General features: G+C 48.9%; 1 protein-coding gene across 2 annotated transcripts in view; it reads right to left on the bottom strand.

The window, feature by feature from the left end:
• LOC137353459 (SH3 domain-binding protein 1-like) overlaps window positions 1–26,707 on the bottom strand; it is a 104,584-nt gene that overhangs the window by 58,271 nt on the left and 19,606 nt on the right. Inside the window, exons 4-15 of one of the 2 annotated variants that reach the window (XM_068019766.1) lie at window positions 26,074–26,150; window positions 22,261–22,372; window positions 17,747–17,823; window positions 16,632–16,749; window positions 15,899–15,967; window positions 14,424–14,514; window positions 12,402–12,529; window positions 9,986–10,097; window positions 8,929–9,010; window positions 7,885–7,965; window positions 7,150–7,263; window positions 6,079–6,176 (exon numbers count right to left, since the gene is read on the bottom strand). In XM_068019766.1, coding sequence (XP_067875867.1) covers window positions 6,079–6,176; window positions 7,150–7,263; window positions 7,885–7,965; window positions 8,929–9,010; window positions 9,986–10,097; window positions 12,402–12,529; window positions 14,424–14,514; window positions 15,899–15,967; window positions 16,632–16,749; window positions 17,747–17,823; window positions 22,261–22,372; window positions 26,074–26,150 — 1,159 coding nt within the window. The remainder of the gene's footprint in view (window positions 1–6,078; window positions 6,177–7,149; window positions 7,264–7,884; window positions 7,966–8,928; window positions 9,011–9,985; window positions 10,098–12,401; window positions 12,530–14,423; window positions 14,515–15,898; window positions 15,968–16,631; window positions 16,750–17,746; window positions 17,824–22,260; window positions 22,373–26,073; window positions 26,151–26,707) is intronic. The other variant, XM_068019767.1, reaches the window with a different exon arrangement.

Below are 26,707 nucleotides of genomic sequence, written 5' to 3' on the forward strand. Positions count from 1 at the left end.
GGGTCGACCAAGCCGAGATCGGGCGCCTTGAGAGGGAGGTGCTCGACTTGGAATCCCGCCTCGGTCATGCCGTCGCGGACCCGGCCCTGTGGCAGGCGTACAAAGAGAAGAAGGGCGCGCTGAGGAACCTGCAGCTCATAGGGTCCCGAGGCGCGTACGTGAGGTCGCGGATCCAGATCCTGGAAGATTTGGACCGCGCCTCACCCTTCTTCTACTCGCTGGAAAAATGGCGGAGGGTCAGTAATCAGCTCGTCGAGCTGCTGGCCGACGACGGATCCTCCATCACGGCTCCAGAGGGAATGGGCCTCCTGGTCCGGACGTATTACAGTGCGTTGTTCTCTCCGGATCCGTCCAGCGAGGATGCACGCAGAGTTTTGTGGGAGGACCTGCCGCAGGTCAGCCCGGAGGGCGCCGAAGGATTGGAGGCTCCGCTCACGTTGGCGGAGCTGACTGGCGCCCTCCACCAGCTCTCGAGGGGCAAATCCCCAGGGCTGGATGGGTTGACCGTGGAGTTCCTCAGGGCGTTCTGGGACGTCCTGGGGGACGATTACGCGCGGGTCCTGGGGGAAAGCCTGGCGACCAGGGAGATGCCCCTCTCGTGGCGCAGGGCGGTCATCGTCCTGCTGCCGAAGAGGGGCGATCTCCGCCTGCTTAAAAACTGGCGTCCGGTCTCCCTCCTCAGCACGGATTATAAGATCTTTGCCCGGGCTATGTCTACCCGCCTGGGCTCCGTGCTGGCCCACATGATCCACCCCGACCAGTCCTACACGGTCCCGGGCCGGTCCATCCAGGACAACATCCACCTGGTCCGGGACCTGATCCATCTTTCCCAGAGGACTGGTCAGTCGGTCGCCTTTCTCTCCCTCGATCAGGAGAAGGCGTTCGACAGGGTGGATCACGATTTCCTTTTCTGGACTCTGCGCGCTTTCGGACTCGGGCCGCATTTCGTGGCCCGGGTCCGACTTTTATACGCCGCCGCAGAGTGTCTAGTCAAAGTTAACGGGTCCTTGACGGCGCCCCTTCGATTTGGGAGAGGAGTGCGTCAGGGGTGCCCCATGTCCGGCCAATTGTATACCATCTGCGTGGAGCCCTTCCTGTGCCTGCTTCGCAGGAGGTTGACGGGATTGGCTCTGCGCGAGCCGGCCATGCGGGTCGTCCTCTCGGCTTACGCCGACGACGTGCTCCTCGCAATCACAGATCCCGTTGTCTTGTGGAGGATGCGCGACTGCCAGCAGACCTTTTCTGCTGCGTCCTCCGCGAGGATCAATTGGGAGAAATGTTCCGGACTCCTGGTTGGTCAGTGGCGGGTGGACTCCCTGCCGGAGGAGATGACACCTTTTGCGTGGAGCACCACGCACCTCCTCTATCTGGGAGTCCACCTTAGCCCCGCTGAGGAAGCCTGGCCGGCAAACTGGCAGGAGTTGGAGGCGAAAGTCACCGCTCGGCTGGGGCGCTGGACAGGACTGCTCCGAGTGCTTTCCTACAGGGGCCGAGCGTTGGTCATAAACCAACTGGTGGCCTCCATGCTGTGGTACCGGTTGGTCACTTTGGCCCCGCCCCCTGTATTTGCCACCAAGATCCAGAAGAAACTCGTCGATTTCTTCTGGGGCAAGAGGAAACACTGGGTCTCTGCCGCGGTCCTGAGTCTCCCGATCGAGGAGGGCGGTCAGTCGCTGGTGTGCGTCCGCACCCAGGCTGCGACTCTCCGCCTTCGGACCCTGCAGAGATACCTGTACGTCGAGCGTCCTCCCAGATGGTGTGCGCTGGCGACGTATTTTTTCCGCCAGTGTCACTGCCTTCAAGACGACACGCAGCTCCCGGTGGAGTCCGTTAGCCGCGCCTCTCTGAGGGAGTTGCCTGACTTTTACCGGGATCTATTCCGAGTCTGGCACATGGTCGCCTCCAGTCAGGGCGCTCCCCCGCCGGCGGAGGTGAGCCCCTCGGCTGTCCGGGCGGCCGACTCCGGGGACGGACCGGCGGGCGAAGGAGTAGCCGAAGCCCCCGGGACGCCCCTTACTGCGGGTGGCGAGAGGACTAGGGACAGCGGAGCGCTCCCGGCCGAGCCGACCCCCACTTGGCCGGAACTGCTCATCGGATCCAGGCCCCGAAACCCTCCTCGGGAGCTGGTCCCGCACAACCCGAGCCGCCTCTCGGAAATGCCCTCCGTGCCATTCCAATCGGCCTGGAGGGGTTTCCTGTGCGGGCTGCTCCTGCACACTCTCCACTTCCTCGCCCTCGTCAGCCAGCATGACATGCCCTGGTGGTCCGCGTTGCCATCTGGCGGCGAGGGGAAACCCTGATGGAGGTCTCTCTACACGGGAGTCTTCCCCCTTTATATCGGGGACCTGAGGTGGAGGGTGTTGCACAGGGCAGTCCTGTGCAATAGGCTTTTAAGTAGGTTCACGGACTCCCAGGCCGCCTGTACTTTCTGCGGCCTGGACGAGTCCTGTTTCATGTATATACGGAGTGTGCGAGGTTGCAGCCCCTCTTTGAGTATCTGAAGGGGCTGCTCCTCAAGTTCTGGCTGCACTTCAGTCCCACGCTCCTGATCTTTGGGCACCCGATGCGGAGGGGCGTGGGCCAGGAGGAGGATCTCCTTGTCAGTCTGCTCCTGGGCCTGGCCAAGGTGGCAATTCACAGATCCAGGCTGCGGGCCATCGGGGGGTCCGTCCACCCTGATTGCCTGCCCCTCTTCCGCGGTTACGTTCACGCCCGGGTGTCCCTGGAGAAGGAGCATGTGGTGTCCGCCGGTACGCTTGAGGCCTTCCTTGACCGGTGGGCACCGCAGGGACTGGAGTGCATTGTCGACGCCGAGAATGGCATTTTAATTTGAGTTTTTGGTTTATTTATCTGTTTTTAATAAAGTTATTTTAAAAATCTGTATATAAAGGGGGCCTGAGGAATAAAGACCCCCTCGACATGAAATATATAAAAGGGGCCTGGGGTATAAAGGCCACCTTGGAAAAAAAAGAAAAAGAAAAAAAAAACGGGTTCGATACAGAGTAAAGCTCCCTCGACACTGTCCCCGTCAAACTCCCAGCCATAGGATTGGCTGAGCAGTTTGTGGAGCACTTCCTGTGTGCAATTCGAGGGAGCAGCTGGAGTGGAGAGAGGAGAGTGTGGAGACCTGAGTAACTGGAGAGTGGAGAGAGGAGAGTGTGGAGACCTGAGTAACTGGAGAGTGGAGAGTGGGGAGTGGAGAGAGGAGAGAGGAGAGTGTGGAGACCTGAGTAACTGGAGAGTGGAGACTGCAGAGTGGAGAGACAGAACAAGTGATTCCATCAAGAAAGGCTGCAATTGTTTTGGAGAGGTGGGTGTTCGAGCACCTGAAAGACTCTAAGTTTGGACTGTTTGGGGGAGGGAGAAGAGGCCGGAAGACTCGGGGGTGGGGCTGCCAAAATCCGGTAGGGGGCCCCTGTATTTGTATTGATGTTTGCACACAGGGAGCTCCCTCCCCACCCCAACTGTCTGCTCGGGACAGCTGGAGTTGCCCGGGTGAAGACTCTTTGTGAAAGATCGGAAGAGGAGAGAGTACTGGGTGGCTCCAGCCGTCCCGGGCGAAGAAGCCTTCCCCAATTGGAAGACAACTAATAGTCTTGGACTGACTTTATTAAGTTTCTCTAATGAGCAGTTGGTGCAAACATCCCTCGCAGCCTTTCTCTCTCTTCCTCCACTCAGTCACCTATCCTCCCCTTTTCCTTTACCTTCCTACCCCCGTCCTCCTCTACTCCCACAAAACTTTGTTTAAAGTTTCTTTTTTTGTTTCAACTGTGTAAATTTGCTTTGTTTGTTAGGAGAGGGCGTGGCTCTTAGACCCCACGGCAAGCCCTTTTTCACCGATGGAGGGGCCCTACCGTACATCTGCTGCCGCGGCTGCCGCAGCTGCTCCTGTGGCCTTGTCACCTGATGCACTAATAACATCTAAGTATGGGGTCAAGAGCTACGTCCACTCGAACATGACGCGAGAGGCATGTGTGAAAGCAGTGGCTGAGGTTGTCGGCCCTTCGGCTATTGCTGCTGCCTCTAAAATGTACAGGAAGGCTGTGTTTTTCCTGAAGACCGAGGGGGCGGTGTTCCTGGCTCTGAGCAAGGGTCTCACTATGGGCGGGACCTTTCTGCCAGTGGACCCCCCGGAGGCCACTGCGCAACGGGTCATTTTGTCTCATGTCCCGCCCTTCATTCCTGGCGAGCTCCTCCTTCCCCACCTGCACCATCTGGGGGATGTAAAGACAGGGCTCATCCCTGTCCCACTCGGTCTTCAGGAGAACAGCCTCCTTCCGCTGCCAGTTCTTTATGCAGCTGGCGTGGGAGGAGGTTACAGAGGGCCAGTTTATTGTGGAGTTCCAGGGGGTGGCCCACCGAGTCTTCCGGACCTCGGACGGGGCGCGGTACCAGTGGGGCATGTTCGGTAGAGCTGCCCTAACCTCCGGGCCGCCAACTCCACCTCGGCGGCCCAGGGTGGCGCCGCTTCACCTCCCCCTAATCCCCCGACCCCTGCAACAACTACCACTCATGCGGTTCCGGAGGCTGTGGTCTTCACGGCCTCTGGACGGGAGGTGGAAACCCGTCCGGGTGGAAGGAGGGCGTGGCACAAAAGAAAACACCTGAAGGCATGCCCCCTGGACACGGAGAAAAGTCCTGAACCTGAGCTCAGCCCTACTGATCCAGGGGAGCCCACCTCCCCCGCGGCTGAGTTCGGACCCAAAGAACCTGGGCAAAGGGGCGTGGAGGGAGAAGCAAAGGCCTCTGCTGAGATGGAGGTCTCTCAGCCTCTGCGCCCCCGCCCCCAAAATAAGAGGAGGAGCCATCCCTCCTCTGAAGAGGGCAGTGAGTTGGAGGGCCCATCTCCTGGCACGAGTCCTCGGGCTCCCCCTGCCACCAGAACATGAGGGTCTCGAGCCCTGGGCGGGAGGCCTCTGCCCCTCGGAATGGAAGTGGGGGAGATGCCCCTGTAATCTTGGCAACTCCTGAGGTGGGGGGCCCGCCCATGGTGGGGGAGCCTGTGAACCCACTGGGTGAAAATATTCCATCTGCCACTGGGTCGTGTGTCCTGGGTGGGGGCGAGCCCTGTCGGGATCAACCCTCCCAGCAGCCTGATGCTGCATCCCGGGATGTACCTGAACCAGATAGCGATTTCTGTAATTCTTCATCTGCTGGGTCTGTGGGTGCTGGCAGGGCGGGAGGGAGATGGCCTCTGCCTCCGGTCTCGGCTCCAGCTGGATTTCCAGAGTCGGGAACTTCCATCTGCCCTGGACCACTCATTGGCCCGGGGAGGAGGTGGAGGGAGGTCCTGAACCGCTGGTGCCCACAGGCTCCAGTTCCATCCTAGAACCCAGAGAGGACTCCTCCGCCATTGGTCCTGGGGGTGGGATCGTGACGGAGCCGGGAGCAGCTGGCGCGGCCGGGACATCCACCCCACAGTGTGTCGTGGGTGTGTCGGCCGCTGGCAGTTGTGACCCTCGTGCCTCCCACCAAGTCTCCTCTCATCCCCACTGCGGAACTCCGGGACTTCCTCGTGGCATGCAGGGGTTGCCGTAATACAGTTCAGCTGGCCCTCGGCCCGTTGGTCACATCTGGCGCTGATCATCTGGTCCGTCCATGCCGCCCTCAAGAAAGCGGGGAAGATGTACAAGATTATGACAGGCTTAGATAAGTTAGACAAGGAAAAACTGTTCCCATTAACTAATGATACAAGGACTCGGGGACACAGATTGAAGGTTTTGGGCAAGAGATGCCGGGGGAATGTGGGGAAGAACTCTTTTATGCAGCGGGTGGTAGTGACTTGGAACTCGCTGCCCACGAGGGTGATGGAAGTGGAGACGATCAATGATTTCAAAAGGAATATTTATGGGTATTTGAGGGAATTAAACTTGCAGGGCTACGGGGATCGAGTGGGACTGAGTGGATTTCTCTGTGGAGAGCCAGCATGGACTCAGAGGGCCGAATGGCCTCCTTCAATGCTGTAAGGCTGAAGTAATATTGCCCCAGAGCGGGGAGGATGGAATAAGCTGAGGTTGCGAGGGGAAGTGAGGGGTAAATCACAAGGCCAACCTGAAGGGATTACGAGAAAGGCCCTACCTTCTGGGAAGATGCTGTCTGCGTTTTGTATGATGGGTTCCATAACCGACACGACTTGGACTGAAGATGCTGATGCCATGTCCGTCAGTGACACTTTCCTGTAACAGGACGAGAAGGCAAGGGTCAGTTTTAAAGTTTGTGATCATCATACTGCAGAATTGTTGGCATGTTTGGACTTTTTTTTTTAACAGAAGCGTGCCTATATTCTCCACAAGAAGGGACCGACACCTTTCCCAACATCCGAAGCGCATCACAGTCAGTGACTGTTGTAATGTAGGAGCCGCAGCAGCCATTCTGCGCACAGCAAGCTCCCACAAACAGCATTGTGATAATGACCAGGTAATCATTTTTAGTAATGCTGGTTGAGGGATAAATATTGGCCCCAGGACACTGGGGAGAACTCCCCTGCTCTTCTTCGAAATAGTGCCATGGGATCTTTTACATCCCACCCAAAAGGGCAGATGGTTCAACTCAGCTTAAAGTCTCTTTTTAATGATGGCATCTCGCTCGCTCAGTCCTGCTCCGGGAGTGTCATCCTGGATTTTACACTCAAGTCTCTGGAGTGGGGCTCAAATTAACTCAGAGGCAAGCGCTACCCACTCAGCCGTAGCTGACACATAGAAGGCGCATTTTGTTCTCTGTTGTTTGCTTTTGGGTCTCATATCTATTGTCACAAGAACATGAAACAAGGACACAAGCAGGAAAATGTTGTTTGGCCACTGGAGCAGCAAAACTTTCCTAGACTGGCATCAAATGGCCCTAAAATCTGGAGGGTTGAGGTTGTGCTGCCAATTGTGTGTTTCCATTTGGTGGAAGGTTCTAGACAGCATAAAAGAACAACGTTACAAATTATTTTTTTAAAAAGAATCAGAAATGTTGGGAAGGGCATCATTAACACATTCAGCCGGAAGTGATAAGGAATGACTTCCTGATTACAAGTCTGAGGAAGAAGGACAAAATGACCATCTCTCTATTGAAAATAACTTTCTTGAGCTTCCTGCAATAAACGGCCAAATGCAAAGATAAAGTTACCATGATGTTAACTGAACTTTCACCTGACCTTTAACCTACCCTTCATTCCTGGGCCAGAGGAGATTTGGTCCCAGCACGATGGCAATGTTACTGGGACTCATTTTGTTCACTTCCTGATATTCTGCCAACTTCGCCAAGAACTTAATGAGATACCTGGTTTAAGAAAACACAAAAGACTTATTTTCCTTTTTTTTTTCCCCAGCTGAAACTTTTCCCAGCATGCCATCCAACTGGCCATTCTCCATGTGTGAACGTCAAGCGGTGAGTGCTATCACCCTATTTAACTGATTGAGGCATCACAGTCCAACCTGGTGCTGATCCCTAACACAAGCACTTGAAGGGAATTACCGCATAGCGGTGCGGAGTGAGAGTCTTAGCATTTGGCCCGGGTTCCACCCCCATTTGCAGGTATAAGTTGCCCTCTTCGCCTCTCTCCACCTCGTTTAAGACGCTCCTTAAAACCTACCTCTTGTGACCAATAGTTTGGTCACTGTCCTAATGTCTCCTTATGTGGTTCGGTGCCACATTGATAACGCACCTGTGAAGCACCTTGGGACATTTAACTACCTTTCTTTCTTTCTTCTTTTGGGCCTCCTTATATGCGCTATATAAATGCAAGTTGTTGTTGTACACTCTGTGCGCAAGCCAAGGTTTAGGCTGGGGACCTAGGCCTCTCTGTACACCCCGTAATTATAATAGGAGCCGTCGGAAACTCATCTCTCCCCAGCCCCACCCTCAGGAGAGGTTCATCTGTCTGTGTGTGTGAGACGTTACCGTAAGTTATTGTAGGATTCTGGAGGCAGTTTAGCGCAAACTTCTCGCAGGCTCTCCACCTTCTTGGGAAGATCCTTCTCACTGCTCAAAGAAACAGAGTCAACAATAAGTTTCGTGATCAGGGGACGACATTTTCCAGAACGTTCTGCATCAGAAGTACTACTCCCTCGCTGAAAAAAAATGGTCCCTGCAAACCTTCCCCCCCCTTTGAATAATGGTACATTCTTGGGGGTGGGGGGGGGGGGGGGGAACCCCCTCTGTCTATTGACTGATCCCCTAGATTCTATTTGAATATTAGCATATTCCTTGGGAAACTCAGTGAATAGTAACACATTCTCCGAAACAAGTTAGCAAGGCCATAAAAAAGCAAACCAAGCACTAGGGTTTATTTCTAGATGGATAGAATTGAAAAGTAAAGGAGTTATGCTAAACTTGTATCGAACCTTGGTTAGACCGCACCTGAAGTAACGTGTACAATTCTGGTCGCCAGATTATAAAAAAGATACAGACACAAATAAGATAAAAGGTGCAAAAAAAGATGATACCAGAAATGCATGGGTATACCTATCAGGAGAGGCTGAGACTCATTTCTCGTGAAAAGAGAAAAGTTTTGCTAGAGTGGACACGGTGGGCTGGAATTTTACCACCTTGTGGAGGTAGGTTTGGAGGCAGGAATGTCAGGAAAATAGTGGGGGGGGGGGGGGGGATTTCTGAGGCGCGGACTTGGAACCTGGGAGGTAGGCAGACAATTAGTACAATTAAGGACCCACTGAGGGGCCATTTTGCAATGGCGATGGTATTTTCCTGTCATCTGCAAGCTGAGCGCAGGTGATTCCCGATGGGTCAGACATGTAAGACATGGTCGAGCTGATCAGCACTCAGCCTCAAGTACTGCCTGTGGCTGGTGACAGTAGCAGGGTACAGAGCACTGGTCTGACCTCTATACCTGGGGCACTTGGTGAGGATTGGGGAAGGGAGTGAAAGCATCTCCAAAGGTACCATATCACCACAGGCAACAAAACTAACAAACATGCCATCACGTACCTGGCAGCTTGGAACCACTCATCATAAAGGTCAAATGTCATGAGGGGCTGAGGTAATTCACGCAGGTAGGACTTCAGTGCACCTATTATGGAGAGTGAAGGAAGATTATTTCTGCTGTAGTTCGTATCATCTTTAACAACAAGCAACTCATTCTGGTTTCAAAGGGCTAGTATCCTTATTGAAAAGTCTTGACCGTGACTTTTTAATCAACCTTAACTTTTAAAATGAATTCTTGGTTTGTAGGTGTTGCTGGCAAGCCCATCATTTATTGCTCGTTCCTACCAGTTACTTGCTCTCGAGGCAACTTGAAAGGGACGTTAACATCATCTTTTGATGATGCAATATATCAAATTTGTTAGAGGAATGTTACTGAACTGTGTGCTTGTGGTGCTATGATGAAATGCAGGCATTACTTTTGTAGCTTTTCTCACTACTTGCGATGAAAACCAAGATTTTTAACAATTTTGTTCTGCTAATCAAATTGAGAGATATTTCTCCTGCAGAATGCAAATAGCATCAGGGATTAGCATATGAATTTAAGCAATGATTTCAGAGTACATATTGGAACAGAGTGGGTTCCAGCGTCAAACATTCCCAGGGCAGGTACAGCACGAGCTTAGATACAGAGTAAAGCTCCCTCTACACTTTCCCATCAAACACTCCCAGGGCAGGTACAGCACGGGTTTTATTCATCTTTTTAATAAAGTTATTTATTTAAATGTATATAAAGGGGGCCTGGGGTATAAAGGCCACCTTATTATAAAAAAAAAGGGGTTACATACAGAATAAAGCTCCCTCTACACTGTCCCCATCAAACACTCCCAGGACAGGTACAGCGCAAGTATAGATACAGGGTAAAGCTCTCTCTACACTGTCCCCATCAAACACTTCCAGGACAGGTACAGCGCAAGTATAGATACAGAGTAAAGCTCCCTCTACACTGTCCCATCAAACACTTCCAGGACAGATACAGCACGGGTTAGAGGCATTTACCAGTTACTTATTGTATACGTATTATAAAAGTGACTTGTATCATCTGTGCTGGAAAATATCTTACCTGCAACGGCATGTGAGTCTGAGTTGAACTCGTTGGGGTCAAATGAACCGCTATCCAGTGCAAATTTTAACCGTTTCAGTACTGAGGCTGCAGCTGCTAATCTGAACAGTCCCTGAGAGAGAGAAGTGGAAAATTCATTAATTCAACCGAGATTCAGACAAGCATTGTAGTATAAACTGAGTGGGATTTCCCAGTACTCAAATGAGTTGTTCATAGGGAGACCCACATGCAAGTGTGACCTTCCCTTCAGAAGACAAGAAACTATTGTCAGACTGGTATGGTTTACTTCGCTGGATGTATCAAGTTCCCATTAATGAGTCATGGCTCTTTTTTGATTCATTCATGGGATGTAGGTGTCACTGGCAATGCCAGCATTTATTGCCCAGCCCTGATTGCCCTTGAGAAGGTGGTGGTGAGCCACCGCCTTAAACCGCTGCAGTCCATGTGGGGTAGGTACACCCACAGTGCTGTTGGGGAGGGAGTTCCAGGATTTTGACCCAGCGACAGTGAAGGAACAATATAGTTCCAAGTCAGGATGGTGTGTGGCTTGGAGGGGAACTTCCCACATGTCTGCTGCCCTCTCCTAGGTGGAAGAGGCTGCAGGTTTGGAAGGTACTGTCGAAGGAGCCTTGGTGAATTGCTGCAGTGCATCTTGTACATGGTACACACTGCTGCCACTGTGCATTGGTGGTGAAGGGAGTGAATGTTGATGGTGATGGATGTGGTGCCAATCAGGCGGGCTGCTTTGTCCTGGATGGTGTCGAGCTTCTTGAGTGTTGTTGGAGCTGCACTCATCCAGGCAAGTGGAGAATATTCCATCACACTCCTGACTTGTGTCTTGTAGATAGTGATCAGGTTTTGGGGAGTCAGGAGGTGAGTTACTCACTGTAGAATTCCCAGTCTCTGACCTGCTCTTGTAGCCACAGTAGTTATATGGCTGGTCCAGTTCCGTTTCTGGTCAATGGTGACCCCCAGGATGTTGATAGTGGGGGATTCAGTGATGGTAATGCTATTGAATGCCAAGGGGAGATGGTTAGATTCTCTCTTGTTGGAGAGGTCCTTGCCTGGCACTTGTGTAGCACCTGCCACTAATCAGCCCATGCCTGAATGTTGTTCAGGTCTTATGAATTTGGGCATGGACTGCTTCAGTGTCTGAGGAGCTGTAAATGGAACTGAACATCTCCACTTCTGACCTCATGTTGGAGGGAGGGTTATTGATAAAACAGCTGAAGATGGTTGGCCTAGGACATTACCCTGAGGAATTCCTGCAGTGTAACCATTTAGTTATATTGTCTTCTCCATGCCAAACACTGGATTCCGATTTCTTTCCTTGCTTTGCACCCAGCAGCTCATACTCTGGGTTGTTTCCATAATGAAGCCCCTTTTAGTTTGCCAGATCGTTAATTTGACTCATAACCTCCAAGCAGGAGAACCGGCTAGGTGTGATGGGGAAGTCACCATTCGACTCTAAAGCTCCCTCTACACTGTCCCAGGGCAGGTACAGCACGGGGGTTAGATACAGACTAAAGTTCCCTCTACACTGTCCCCCATCAAACACTCCCAGGACAGGTACAGCACGGGGTTAGATTAAAAAAATGAAGAAAAAAAAACGGGGTTAGGTACAGTGTAAAGCTCCCTCTACACTGTCCCCATCAAACACTCCCAGGACAGGTACAGCACGGGATTAGATACAGAGTAAAGCTCCCTCTACACTGTCCCAGGGCAGGTACAGCACGGGGGTTAGATACAGAGTAAAGTTCCCTCTACACTGTCCCCATCAAAAACTCCCAGGACAGGTACAGCACGGGATTAGATACAGAGTAAAGCTCCCTCTACACTGTCCCAGGACAGGTACAGCATGGGGGTTAGATACAGAGTAAAGCTCCCTCTACACTGTCCCCATCAAAAACTCCCAGGACAGGTACAGCACGGGATTAGATACAGAGTAAAGCTCCCTCTACACTGTCCCAGGACGGGTACAGCACGGGGGTTAGATACAGAGTAAAGCTTCCTCGATACTGTCCTAATAATATGCCTTAACCTCAACTTGAAAACAACACTTCATACAAAGCCACTGTGATATTTCCATTTCCTGCTACAGTCAGGCTGGGTTATGTCCTCACTTAGATCCACACATAGAGACTTTCCATCATTAGTCACTTCTCCATGATCAAGAGCATGAACCCAGTCAGTCTTCCACTCAGTAGCTCCGGACTGTGGAGCCACTATCCAGCTCCCAACTGCTTCCCAAGCAGATAATACACTAACTCAGCTCAGTACTGGATCAAACCTCACATCAACCTGGTGTGCATGGTTCAGGTGCACCTCAGGTGGAGCTTTTAACCCCACTGACCCTTTGGAGGAGTGAGACAGTTCCTTCTCTCTCTCTCTATCTCAGTTCACACATGGAGCCTACCTCTTCCGTCATTCCTTTCTCCAGCAACATCATGACACACGCCTCAATGGGAAGAGCGATTTCACGTCCGCAGGTTTTCAGGTGCTCGTCCAGCGGCCGTCCAAAGGTTGGATTCCCTGATCTGCCACCTTTCCACACAGAGAATGGGCAGAGAGTGAGGGACAGGAGGGGTTGTAGGAAACAACATAGACTAGTGAAAGGCAATCAGATATCCAAGATCTTATTGGGTACTTTAAGGCACCATAAGAATCGAAATAATAATGTGTGTGAGAGAGAGTCTGTGTTTAGTTTAGAGATACAGCACTGAAACAAGCCCTTCGGCCCACCGAGTCTGTGCCGACCATCAACCACCCATTTATACTAATCCTACACTAATTCCATATTCCTACCACATCCCCACCTGTCCCTATATTTCCCTACCACCTACCTGTACTAGGGGCAATTGCTAATGGCCAATTTACCTATCAACCTGCGAGTCTTTGGCATGTGGGAGGAAACCGGAGCACCCGGAGGAAACCCACGGAGACACAGGGAGAATTTGCAAACTCCACACAGGCAGTACCCAGAATTGAACCCGGGTCGCTGGAGCTGTGAGGCTGCGGCGCTAACCACTGCGCCACTGTGCCACCCCAAGATACAGATGTTTGTAGAGAGATTGTGTGAGAGTGTGTGTTAGGGTGTGTGTCTGTGTGAGATTGTGAGAGAGAGTGTGTGTGTGGGTGTTTGTGTGAGAGAGTATGTGAGGGTTTTTTTTTATTCATTCATGGGATGTGGGCCTCACTGGCCAGGCCATCATTTATTGCCCATCCCTAATTGCCCTTGAGAAGGTGGTGGTGAGCTGCCTTCTTGAACCGCTGCAGTCCATGTGGTGTAGGTACACCCACAGTGCTGTTAGGAAGGGAGTTCCAGGATTTTGACCTCGCGACAGTGAAGGAACGGCGATATAGTTCCAAGTCAGGATGGTGTGTGACTTGGAGGAGAACTTGCAGGTGGTGGTGTTCCCATGTATTTGCTGCCCTTGTCCTTCTAGTTGGTAGAGGTCGCGGGTTTGGAAGGTGCTGTTTAAGGAGCCTCAGTGCATTGCTGCAGTGCATCTTGTAGATGGTACACACTGCTGCCACTGTGCGTCTGTGGTGGAGGGAGTGAATGTTTGTAGATGGGGTGCTAATCAAGCGGGCTGCTTTGTCCTGGATGGTGTAGAGCTTCTTGAGTGTTATTGGAGCTGCACCCATCCAGGCAAGTGGAGAGTATTCCATCACACTCCTGACTAGTGACTTGTAGATGGTGGACAGGCTTTGGGGAGTCAGGAGGTGAGTTACTCGCCTCAGGATTCCTAGCCTCTGACCTGCTCTTGTAGCCACGGTATTTATATGGCTACTCCAGTTCAGTTTCTGGTCAATGGTAGCCCCTAGGATGTTGATAGTGGGGGATTCAGCGATGGTAATGCCGTTGAATTTCAGGGGGAGACGGTTAGATTCTCTCTTGTTGGAGATGGTCATTGCTTGGCACTTGTGTGGCGCGAATGTTACTTGCCACTTATCAGCCCGAGCCTGGATATTGTTCAGGTCTTGCTGCATTTCTACACAGACTGCTTCAGTATCTGAGGAGTCACGAATGGTGCTGAACATTGTGCAATCATCAGCGAACATCCCCACTTCTGACCTTATGATTGAAGGAAGGTCATTGATGAAGAAGCTGAAGATGGTTGGGCCTAGGACACTACCCTGAGGAACTCCAGCAGTGATGTCCTGGAGCTCAGATGATTGACCTCCAACAACCACAACCATCTTCCTTTGTGCTAGGAATATAACAACAACTTGCATTCATATAAACGTCTTTAATGCAGTTAAAATATTCCAAGGCGCTTTATAGAAGCATAATTAGACAAATTTGATACCGAGCTACGTCAGGGTGTGTGTGTGTGGGTGTGTTGGGGTGTGTGTGAGGGTGTGTGTGTGTGGGTGTGTGAGAGAAAGTGTGAAGATGAAATGATACCTTCTACACAGATTTCCAGCTGCTCACCTGATGTGTTGGTGCTGGTCTTCAGTGCTGGGAGTAAGGCGTCCAACGCTTTTAGTGATTTTCTGTGATAATCAGCTTGTGCTTCCAATAACTTCAAAAACAAAGGAAATGATGAAATTACATCCAAAGACTATTATACTTCTGAATCCACCCATTTACTTTCTCTGGAATATAACAACAACTTGCATTCATATAAACATCTTTAATGCAGTTAAAATATTCCAACGCGCTTTATAGAGACGTAATTAGACAAATTTGATACCGAGCTACGTAAGGAGATATTAGGACAGGCAACCAAAAACTTGGTGAAAGAGGTTGGTTTTAAGGAGCATCTTAAATGAGGAGAGAGAGGTAGGGAGGGAATTCCAGAGCTTGGGCCCAGGCAGCTGAAGGCACGGCCGCCAATGATGGGGTGAAACATGTTGGTTCCTGAAACTGGGCCTTGTAAACTTGTGACCAGGTCCAATTTCCACCCCATCTTCTAGACTTAGTATTCATTTAACTCTTTTATACCTCTCTATAAGATCACATCTGAGATACCTCCTCTTAAAGCTGAAAAACCCAAGTATCTCCTCAAAACTTAGAGCATTGATACTAGGGATTAGCCTCCTGGCTCCTCTCTGCACTGACTCCAGTGTGTCTCGGTGACCAGAACTGAACAATGTACTCAAGGTTTACCATTACTGAGAGGAGATCTCACACAAAAGATTGGCTTATATTGTAACCATGAGTTGGGAAGTGACATCGGCCGATTGTGTCGCCAAGTGCTCTGGATACACAAACTACAACTGAGACGGCACAGTGGCGCAGTGGTTAGCACCGCAGCCTCACTGCTCCAGCGCCCCGGGTTCAATTCTGGGTACTGCCTGTGTGGAGTTTGCAAGTTCTCCCTGTGTCTGCATGGGTTTCCTCCGGGTGCTCCGGTTTCCTCCCACATGCCAAAGACTTGCAGGTTGATAGGTAAATTGGCCATTATAAATTGCCCCTAGTATAGGTAGGTGGTAGGGAAATATAGGAACAGGTGGGGATGTGGTAGGAATATGGAATTAGTGTAGGATTAGTATAAATGGGTGGTTGATGGTCGGCACAGACTCGGTGGGCCGAAGGGCTTGTTTCGGTACTGTATCTCTAAATAAATAAAAAATAAATAAATAAAAATTCCCGTGTACAAACACCAAATTCCTACAACGATGGTGAAGGTCATTTGGCCCATCTGGGCTCATTCTTCCAGCTTCATGTCCTCCCAAACAAACCATCCATCTGGTGGTTCTAGGCTTCTTAAAAAAGGTCCTAAATTCCCCTCTCCCAGTTTGACCCTTCCTTGTCCTGCAGTCATAGTTAACCTCGAGGTAGTGTTCCAAGTTGACCATTGACTATTTTATATGACTCTATAAGCTCCCCTCCTTTCAGTTGTCCCCTCTCAAGGTGCAGAGGCGAAGCTTCTCCTGTCTTGTGTTTGAGGTTTAATTACTTACTGAGAAAAAGTAATTAGAGTATTCCTCTTCTTTACTGGCAAAGTGATAAAGGTCAGCAGCATACTCATCCTGTAATAAGATGAATGGTCGTTAGGTATTCTGCTCTTCACTAAAATACCATGAATTCTGAAGATGCTGAGTCCACTTTCCTTTATTTTTCCCCTTGTTGATGAAGTATGTAAGCATCGTGTTTAAGCCCCAGTATTAGATAGACTAATTGAGTGGCGGAAACAGTGGTAAGGTAGAGTTCAATATAGGGAGGTGTGAGGTTATCCACTTTGGATTTGAGAAAGACAAATCAGAGTTTTCTTAATGGTGAGAGTCTAGAAGTTTGGGAGAGGCAAAGGGATTTGGGTGCAAAAGGTAATCAAAAAGGTTAATGACCTTTATCTCAAAGGGATTGGACACAAAGGAGAGGATTTGATGCTTCAATTGGATAGAGATTTGGTCAAACTCCATCTGGAATATTGCATTCAATTGTGGGTACCACACCCCTCAGGGAGGATATATTGGCCTTGGAGGGGGTGCGGTGCAGATTCACCAGAATGATACTGGGGCTAAAAGGGTTAAATTAAGAGGCCAGGTGGTTTAAGCTTGGTTTGTATTCCTTTGAGTTTCGATGTTGAGTGTGATCTGATCGAGGTGCAAATGTGTTCTGGATATGAGCCCATGATGCAACTCTAAAAGGACATTGTTCACCTAACCCTTGACGCCCACTATGTTCCCCGTGTACCTTGGACTGTTCTACTCTTCTCCAAATCTCTTCCACCTCTTCTTTGAGAAGGTCCACTTTAGCTGTCATAGACTGAACAGCAGCTCCCGTGTTGCCCGACTTTGTTGCCTGGCCCAGCCTAGAAGACAGAATGTGACAGTGACCCTGCATGAAGAGACAGCCTTCAGGCTTGGGGCCCAGTCCAAGATACCACACAGCTCCTCACTGAAGCTCAATTACATCTCAATATGAATAATGCTGCATGCCAGGGATTCAAAGATAACTGCTCCCTCCACCCTCTGTGTTTCAATGTGTGTGTGTGTGTATGAAAGAATGTGAGTGTGTGTATGAAAGAATGTGAGTGTGTGTGTGAGCATGAATGTGTGTGTGTGTGTGAGCATGAATGTGTGTGTGTGTGTGTGTGTGAGCATGAATGTGAGTGTGTGTGTGTGAATGTGAGCAGGTGTGTGTGTGAATGTGTGTGTGTGTGTGTGAATATGAGTGTGTCTGAATGTGAGCATGTGAATGAGTGTATGAATGTGAGTGTGTGAGCGTGTGTGAAAATGTGGGTGTGTGAGTGTGTGGATGAATGTGTGTGTGTGTGAATGTGAGTTTGTGAGTATATGAATGTGAGTGTGTGTGTAAATGTGAGCGTGTGAGTGTGTGTGAGAATGTGAGTGTGTGCGTGTGTATGAATGTGAATGAGTGAATGTGAGCATATGAATGTGTATGAATGTGAACGTGTGTGTTAATGTGAGGGTGTGAGTATTCGTGTGTGTGAAAGAATGTGAGCCTGTGTGTGTATGAATGTGAGTGTGTGTGTGAGTGTCTGTGAATGTGAGTACGTGTGTGTGAGAGTGTGTGTGTATGTGTGAATGTATGAATCTGAGTATGTGAATGGGAGTGCGTGTGTGTGAGTTTGTGTGTGTATGAATGTGAGTGTGAGTGTATGAATGTCAGCATGTGTGTGTGTGTGTATATGATTGTGAGTGTGTATGTGAGTGTATGAGTGTGTGTTTGAATGTGAGTGAGTGTGTATGTGTACCTGTGCGTGTATATGGGGTATAAGTATATCTCACCTCTGTCTCTCAGTCAGTGTGTGTGTGATTAAATGTGTGATGAGCTGGTTATTTTACCGGTTCTTGGCTGCTGTCCAGTCCACTGTTAGTTTGGCCAACTGCTTCTTGTGTTTCAGAATGTTTGGAAGTTCCTCCTGTTTATAAAGAAAAACATACGTTACTTTAGTTCTGAAAATGTACAGGTAGAGGCTTGTTTAGTTTGTTCCTCTGCCTTGCTGACGATGCTGACTTTTACTGAGGATTGAGACCCCTGGTTGTTGCTCTTCTCCAGCACCTCAATCAAACAGGTATTCCGCATTTAGACTGCGAGGAGGGGAATTTCTTCCTGATTGTATCTTCCATAACTTTGGAGATTGAGCGTCGGAAAGACCCTGAAGATATCATACTGGATTAATTGGAGGACCCTAGTGGGAATTCACTGCTAAGAATCGATGACCGTTCACCTGGAGAGGACATGATGGTCAAATGTGCCGACCACACACTAGAATTTCTGCTCCACCATTGGTGGCCGTGCCTTTCATTGCCTGGGCCCTAAGCTCTGGAGTTCCCTCCCTAATCCTCTCTGGCTCTCTCCGTCCTTAAAGATGCTCCTTAAAACCTACCTCTTTGACCAAGCTTTTGGTCATCTGCCCAAATATCTCCCTATGTGTCTCAGTGTCAATTTTTGTCACTTCCTGTGAAGCGCCTTGGGGTGTTTTACTACACTAAAGGTGCTATATAAATGCAAATTGTTGTTGTGGGTGTAGGAGTTCAGCTGTTGGGCGAATGGGCACTGCCAAGAGTCTGGGGGTGTGCTTTCTAACATTATCTGCCCAGTGGATAATGGTCAGGAGAGAAGTTAACAATGAGTAGGTTCATTTCCCCACACAAAGACCTCATCAATCGATGGAAATGGGGCTAAAAGTGGGGGCTGGTCACCTTCCTATCCCGTTAACACCAGCGATGCAGCTGGCACCATCTTGAAAGTGGTCCTACTTCCAGGTGTCCAAAGCTCCCTCCTGTTTTAATATGGGAATTGGGATCCTGTGATGCCAATAGAAGCTCAATTGTCATTTTAGGCTGGAATATTCCACAGGTGATGGAAGGCCCAGCAAAGGTGAGTCTTGAATTATTCCAATTATTTGAATTATTCCCTGGAGGATGCAGGAGTTGACAACTCTGGGGCCCGTGAATATAATCTGGACCACTGCCACCCTGGGACTCCTACCCTCTGCAATCGTGACCCCCTCCCCACTCTCTACAACTTTATCTTGCTGGTTGTTACTCTATTTCAAATTTAAGGCCTCAATCCACCCAGTTGCGTTAGGAAAGCCTGTTCAGCATCTTGCAGCTCACCTGATAAATAGGAAATTAAGCCAGGACCTCCCCATCATGAGGGGGTTTGGTGGGTGGGGCGGTGACCGGCCAAAGGTCTAAGTCGATATTTGTTACCTCTCGACTTGACTATTCCAATGCTCTCCTGACTGCCCTCCTGTCTTTCATCGTCCATAAACTTAACCTCATCCAAACCTCTTCTACCTGGCCTAAGAGGGCTGTAGAGGATCAGTCATCAAGTATATTCAAGACAGAGATTGATAGATTTCTAGATATTAAAGATATCAGGGGATGTAGAGATAGTGCAGGAAAATGGCATTGAGGTAGAAGATCAGCCATGATCTAGTTGAATGGCGGAGCAGGCTCAAGGGGCTGAATGGCCTACTCCTGCTCCTAATTCCTATGCTCCTAACTCGCACCAAGTCCAGTTCACCCATCACCCAGTGCACACTTACCGACATTAGCTCCTGGCTGAGCAATGCCTTGATTTTAAAATTCTCATCCTTGTTTTCAAATCGCTCCTTGGCCTCGTCTCCTCCCTATCTCTATAACCTCCTCCAGCCTCACAACCCTCTGAGATCTCTGCACTCCCCCAATTCTGGCTTCTTGTGCATCTCCAATTTTCATCCCTTCACCCATGCCTTCACTGCCCAGGCTCTAAGCACTGAATTTCTCTCCCTAAACCTCTCCACCTCTCCGCCTCTTTTTCCTCCTTTAAGATGCTGCCAGAAAACCTACCTTATCTGTCTTAATATCTCCTTATGTGGCTTGGTGTCAAACTTTTGTTTGATAATGCTCCTGTGAAGCACCTTGGGATTAAATCCTGGCTCGGGTATAAAATTGAAACCCGACCCGGGTCCGATCCGACTACAGCCAACCCGAATCCAACACGGGCCCAAGTCCTGTAATTCTTTTTCGCACCCGACCCAACCCAACCCGACGTGACACGGATATCGTTCATCCGTTCCGGCAGCAGATGGAGTTGTGGGGAATCATGGGTAAGCCTGATCCCGTGACTTCCCGGAAGCAGTGTTCGGCCCGACCCGATCTGAACCCGAATGCTGGACTCGGACTATAGACCCGACCCGACCTGTGCCCGACACATGTAGTCGGGTCTCGTCGGGTTCGAGTTGGGTAGCCAGGCTTTACTTGGGATGTTTTACTAAATAACCCAGGACGAAATTAACAGTCACTTGGTCAAGTATGGATTAATTAAGGAATGCCAGCACGGATTTGTTAAGGACAAATCATGTTTAACTAACTTGATTGAGTTTTTCAATGAAGTAACAGAGAGGGTTGATGAGGGTTATGTGGTTAAAGTAGTGGTGAACGGTTGAAGTATAGTGGGGTTCCCCAGGGGTCGAAATTTGGACCACTGCTTTTCTTGATCTGTATTAATAACCTAGACTTGGGTGCACAGAGCACAAGTTCAAAATTTGCAAATGACACAAAATTTGCAAGTATTGTTAACTGTGAGGAGAACAGTGATAAACTTCAAATGGACATAGGTTGGTGGAATGGGCAGACACGTGGAAGATGAAATTTAATGCAGAGAAGAGTGAAGTGAAACATTTTGGTAGGAAGAACGTGAAAAGGCAATATAAAATAAAGGATATAATTCTCAAGGGGAGGCAGAGCAGAGAGACTGTGGGTATATCTGTGCAAATCATTGACGGTGGCAGGGCAGGTTGAGATAACGGTTAATAAGACACACAGCATCCTGGCCGTTATATATAGAGGCATAGAGTACAAAAGCAAGGAAGCTCTGGTGAAACCTTATTAAACACTGGTTCAGCCTTATCTGGAGTATTGTGTCCAAATCCGGGCACCAAACCTTAGGAAGGATGTGAAGGCATTGGAACGGGCACAAAAAAGATTCATGAGAATAGTCCGGGTCTGAGAGACTTCAGTTATGTGGATAGGTTGGCGAAGCAGGGGCTGTTCTCTTTAGAGAAGGGAAGGTTGAGAGGAGATTTAATAGAGGCATTCCCAATCATGAAGGGTCTGGACAGGGTAGATCAGGAAATTGTTCCCATTGGCGGAAGAGTTGAGAACCAGAAGACGCCCATTTAAGGTGATTGGCAAAAGAAGCAATGGTGACAATGAGGAAAAACCTTCCCACGCAGTGGGTGTTTAGGATCTGGAATGCACTGCCTGAGAGTGTGGTGGAGGCAGGTTCAATCGTGGCCTTCAAAAGAGAACTGGATAATTATCTGAGGAGAAAAAATGTGCAGGACTACGGGGAATAGGTGGGGGACTGAGCCTAGCTGAGTAGCTCTTACAGAGAGCCAGCACAGACATGACTGGCTGAATTGCCTCTTTCTGTTCTGTAACCATTCTATAATTCAATAAAGGTGCTATAGAAATGAAAGTTGTTGTTGAGCCACTCAATGTACTCTGGGAATCAGTGCAGTCACTCCTGAAGCACAGTCTGGTGTCACACCCACACTGCCTAACCACAGACTTACACAACTTACACACCAAGCTGCTCCTCGGCCTTTAGGACACCACTGCACTCCAGCAAGTCACTGACACCTGAGAACTGAGGCTCAGTTTCTATCTGAGCAGGAAGCTGCCTTGCCTCCAGTCCTGTTTAAAGAGAGCTGTGTGCGTTTACAGAACTCTTTCTTCACCATGACCCTGGTCCATTTGTATCCTCCAACATGGCCCCTTTCCGTGTTGAGTATGCATGGCGGGTTACTGCTGTGATCTGCACTGGCAATGGCCAGCTCATTAGTGGCACAGAGTGATCACATGCCCCACCACTTGGCATGGAGTGACCACATACCCTCCAATTGGCACAGAATGACCATAAGACCCTCCACTTGGCATGGAGTGACCACAGCCTATCCATATGGCATGCAGTGACTACCAGTCCCGCCACTGGGCATGAAGTGACTACAAGCCTCACATGCGCCTTCAAAATGACAGGGAGCTTAAAGCTGAGATTTATTGGTGCAGCCTCAGACCAGTGGAGTTTATGAAGAAGTACTTTCTGATTCCAGTGCACGAGGAACCTCTCCCCTTCCACCTTTAGACTGTGCAACTTATCGTTTTAAAAACAGTAAGAGTAATTAAAATAGTTGCGGAGCATGACTGCAAGCAAGCCTGATATAAATAGAAGCCTGCCACAGACACTAAATCAGCCAGGAACCACACAGCACTCTGTCTTTCTGTGCAAATTACATGCACTGGCTTATAATGTACACTTGTTACACACACACACAGACCCTGTTATGTGGAATTTCTTTCCTCACCTCAGACAGTTTGAAGAGTGGGTCCAGGACTTCTTTCTCCACATGAATTTCATGTTCAACAAGGACCTTTGCCAAAGTGCTTTCGACCAAGCAGCAAACCTCCATCATTTTCCTAAGGGAAGAATGCTTAAAATATGAGAAATAAGAGGAGACAGGGTGACACATTGGGTCATACAAGGTAATTTCAGCATCTGAACCTGAGTCCAAAGCCACCCACTTGATTGGCCCCATCCACCACCTTCAACATTCACTCCCTCCATCACCGACGCACAGTGGCAGCAGTGTGTATCATCTACAAGATGCACTGCAGCAACTCACCAAGGCTCCTTCGACAGCATCTTCCAAACCCGCGACCTCTACCACCTAGAAGAACAAGGGCAGCAGGTACATGGGAACATCACCGCCTGCAAGTTGCCCTCCAAGCCACACACCATCCTGACTCGGAATTATATTACCGTTCCTTCACTGTCGCTGGGTCAAAATCCTGAAACTTCCATCCCAACAGCACTGTGAGTGCGATTACACCCAAGGACTGCAGTGGTTCAGGAAGGCAGCTCACCACCACCTTCTCGAGGGTAATTAGGGATGGGCAATAAATGCTGGCCTGGCCAGTGACGCCACATCCCATGAACGAAATAAAAAAAAAACTCCAAAATGTTAAGCGTCTCTCCCTAAAGCGGTGTTGCTGGGTGATAAATGAATTAAACACTGGGGGCTTACAGGGTTAAGTCATCAGGCCATGTTGCATAGACTTGGTTTAATATTGCCTTGAGTTTAAATGTTTGAGTGGTGATCAAATTGAGGTGTTTAATTCGATAGGTTCGATCGAAACTATTATCTCTGGTGGGTGAACCCAGAATAAGGGCGAAGAATCTTAAAATTAGATCCAGGCCGTTCAGGGGTGATGTCTGGAAGCACTTCTTCACACAAAGAGGGGAGGGGGGGGGAAATCTGGAACTCTCTTCCCCCAAAAATTTGTAGAGGTTGTGGGGGGGGGGGGGGGGGGGTGTCAACTGGTGCTTTCAAGACTGAGAAGGATAGATTTTTTCTGGGTAAGGGAATCAAGGGATATGGAGCAAAGGTGGGAAAATGGAGTTGCGGTACAGGTCAGCCATGAGTGTTGCAGCAGGTGCGAGGGGCCGAATGGTCTCCACCTGTTAGATTTTTGTTAGCTCGGGGTATCAGAGATATGAAAGGATATAAGAGTACCAGGAAGAAGAAAGATTTGCATTTATATAGCGCCTTTCACAACCTCAGGATGACCCACAGTGCTTTACAACCAATTAAGTACTTTTTGAAGCGTAGTCACTGTTGTCATGTAGGAAGCACAGCAGCCAATTTGCGCACAGCAAGATCCCACAAACAGCAATGCAATAATGACCAAAAATCTGGGGTTTTTTTAGTGATATTGTTTGAGGAATAAATATTGGCCTGGACATCAGAAAGAACTGATCCTAATCCCAGATCATGCACTCAAATCTCTGCAGTAGGGCTTGAAATCACAACTTCCTGAATCAAAGGAGAGACTGCTGCCCACTGACACATTTCCCCCTCAGGTCGACTGCAACTCATTTGCAACTTCCTTCCCTGTTGAACTATCCAGTCAAACTTATGGAAATAGATATTAACTCTTACTGCTGAGACACTTCCTCCATCCACAACTCAGTAAGTTTTTATATTCTTGTTTTTTATATTCCTATTCCTCTGCAAAATGGTGCTGTCCAAATCTCCAAGGTGTGCTACATAGAGCCAATGGGAGTGGGTCAGGGGAGGTCATGACCCCCTCCCTACTCCAATCATCTTGAGGTCGGCCAATGCCGTCTTTGGAGGACTGTCTGATATTTTGTTCCCTCTGTCACCCTGATTTCAGTCCCCAGGTTTAGCCTGCAATTCTGTGTGAGTCTTTGAGACTGGGTAAGGTCACATCGTCCAGTTCCCAGGTCGGTCCCCTTCTGCCTTGCCTTTTGAGTCTTGAGTTCGACCCCCAGTTGTCCTGAACTTCCTGCATATAGAACCAACTCTAAATTGTGGGACCAAGTCTCTCCCCAAATCTATTTGTGTAGATATAAATGTCTTGCACCAGGCATGACTGTCATAACTCAGAGCTTTGAAAGTATTAGTTTATTTATAACATGGTCTCTCTGCAAGGGGTGGAGCCATGAATTTACTGACATCTAGCAATCTACAGAACTTCCTCTCCCCCTGAGCAATTAAACTCGGATTAACATGTCTGGTGTGTCAATTTTGAACTTCTCCCACAGGAAACAATGCCCTTAAAGAGATAGGCCAATCGAGAAGCTAAACATCCAAACTGTGCCTCAAAGCCCAGCCTAACTTTCAGCCATGCCATGTGAGTCTACACAATGGATGTTGCCAGGATATTTGACCACCAGTGGCATCACCCGGCATCTGTAGACATTGTTACGCTCCTGGAGGGAACAGTGATGAAACTGGAGGAATTATGAAATAAAAGTCAACAGTGAACCGAACTACAAAACAAAAGGACACATTTATGCCACAGACAAAATGGGGTAGACGTCAGGTGACCTCCCTCCTATACGGCCAATAAACATGTTTGTCTGTGAAGATGAAACCCATTGTCCACAGGTGAATTAGCTTTGGGGAAAACACATTGAAATGTAAAACAGCCCATTCCATGCTAAAAACTCCTATCTGCAGGAATGGAACTAACAAAGACTTTTACAGACAAACAAACTACTCCAAAGCCCAAGGCCACAATAATAGGTGTGAAATAACACCTATCTATCAGAATGGACCATATTCAGAAGCCATCATGTAACAATGGTTCCTATATCCTGGAACATTGTATTCATCACCTCAGGAGAGAGAGCCCTTAGTCACCTGACTGACACCCCAACCTGACAAGTTTCTATGTTAAAAGGTATATCTCAGGAGAGACAGGACAGAGGCAGGACAGCCGGAGAAGGTCTTTTCCAGTCAGAACAGCTGCGAGACCATTCCAGCTAAACAGGAGCCCTGCTGACCACATCTTTTAACTACCGGAGCAGAGATATTGCGAGATGACTTTGGAATGCCCCATCTACAGAAGTGAACCATGACTTTGGATTGAGGCTGAACCACAAGGAATCTGTGACACTTCTTCCTTATTAAGATAACGAACATTCAGGCCTGTATTGCTGAAAGATTTCCCAAAAAGCTTCGAAAGTTTTTTTTTTAAAACAACACTTTTTTTTTACAACAGTTGGACTCTAATTGCATGTTACACTCTACTCTCTATCTTTTCTTGTGTGTGTGAATGCGTGCGTGAGTGAGGTCACAAATATTTTCTGGTTATTGTGTAAAAATAAATATTCCTCTTTCTTTTTTAACCTACAAGAAAACCTGTCATTTGTCTATTTATTTGACTTTTAAAAGACTCAGGGGCTAAAACACCATTTTTAAAACATTATCTGCGATCAGTTGAGAGGTAAAAAGTGGAAGTCACCCAACACCACTTCCCATCTGTCTGTAACAACATGCAGGCCCTGGCTGACTTCCCCATCCCTTGCTTAGATGAGTAAGGTCACTCAGCACAGCCCAGCAATGGAACCAAGGCCACTAATGGTCCTGTGTGACTCAGTACTGCACGGGCAGTTGGCCTTGTTGATGTGGCCCTTAAATCTTAGCATCAGCTCTGGCAGAGCTGAATTGGGAATTGTCTGCAACCCAAATGAATCCAGCCTCTTGGTTATTTGTGTCTCTTTTCCTCACATATATGTGGCATCTTTACGCTTTGACCTACACCCTGGTCTTGGCTTGGCCTCCAATATTAAACGATGGCTTCTTACCCACCTAATGGAGGATTCGCTGTCCATCTCTCTACAGCTGTCCGCCATGCTCACTGACAGGGTCATTAGGGGCATCTTTTTCTGTGAAACATAGAAAAAAAAATTTAGGTGGAGGTGTGGCCATTGGGTCAGAGAGTGGGGGCGGGTGGGGGGGGGGTGTTGCGGTGGGTGCGATGAGTGGCAGCAGGGAGGTTGTGGGTAGTCTCGCCTCAGAAGCAGGAAGGCCCTCAAAAGTGATTGAGTGCACACCATGTGCGAGGCCAAGGGAAGAGAGTGTGAGGTGACAGGGGACACAGTGGGGCCTGGGATAGTGTGCATGAGTCAGACATAGAGTGGAAAGGGAACAATAGTTGAGAGGTAGCAGGCATTAAATAATGCCTTGCTTAGGCCTCTTTTGAATACTGGTTCCCTCACATGGTGGGTGATACTGAGAGGAGAGCCATGGGTTTACAATACCTCAGCTACCCAGATAGGCTTAAACAGCTGCATCCATATACTTAAGAGGAGTGTAGACCAACAACAATTTGACTAAAGGTTATAAAATAACGAAGCAATTAGATTGTGTGCATGCTGACAAACTGCTTCAATTCGAGAGCCTGGGGAGGATTATGGGTCACTTTAATAAATTACAGAAGGCT

The sequence above is a fragment of the Heterodontus francisci genome, chromosome 41, assembly GCF_036365525.1.
Source record: "Heterodontus francisci isolate sHetFra1 chromosome 41, sHetFra1.hap1, whole genome shotgun sequence".
Taxonomy (NCBI): domain Eukaryota; kingdom Metazoa; phylum Chordata; class Chondrichthyes; order Heterodontiformes; family Heterodontidae; genus Heterodontus; species Heterodontus francisci.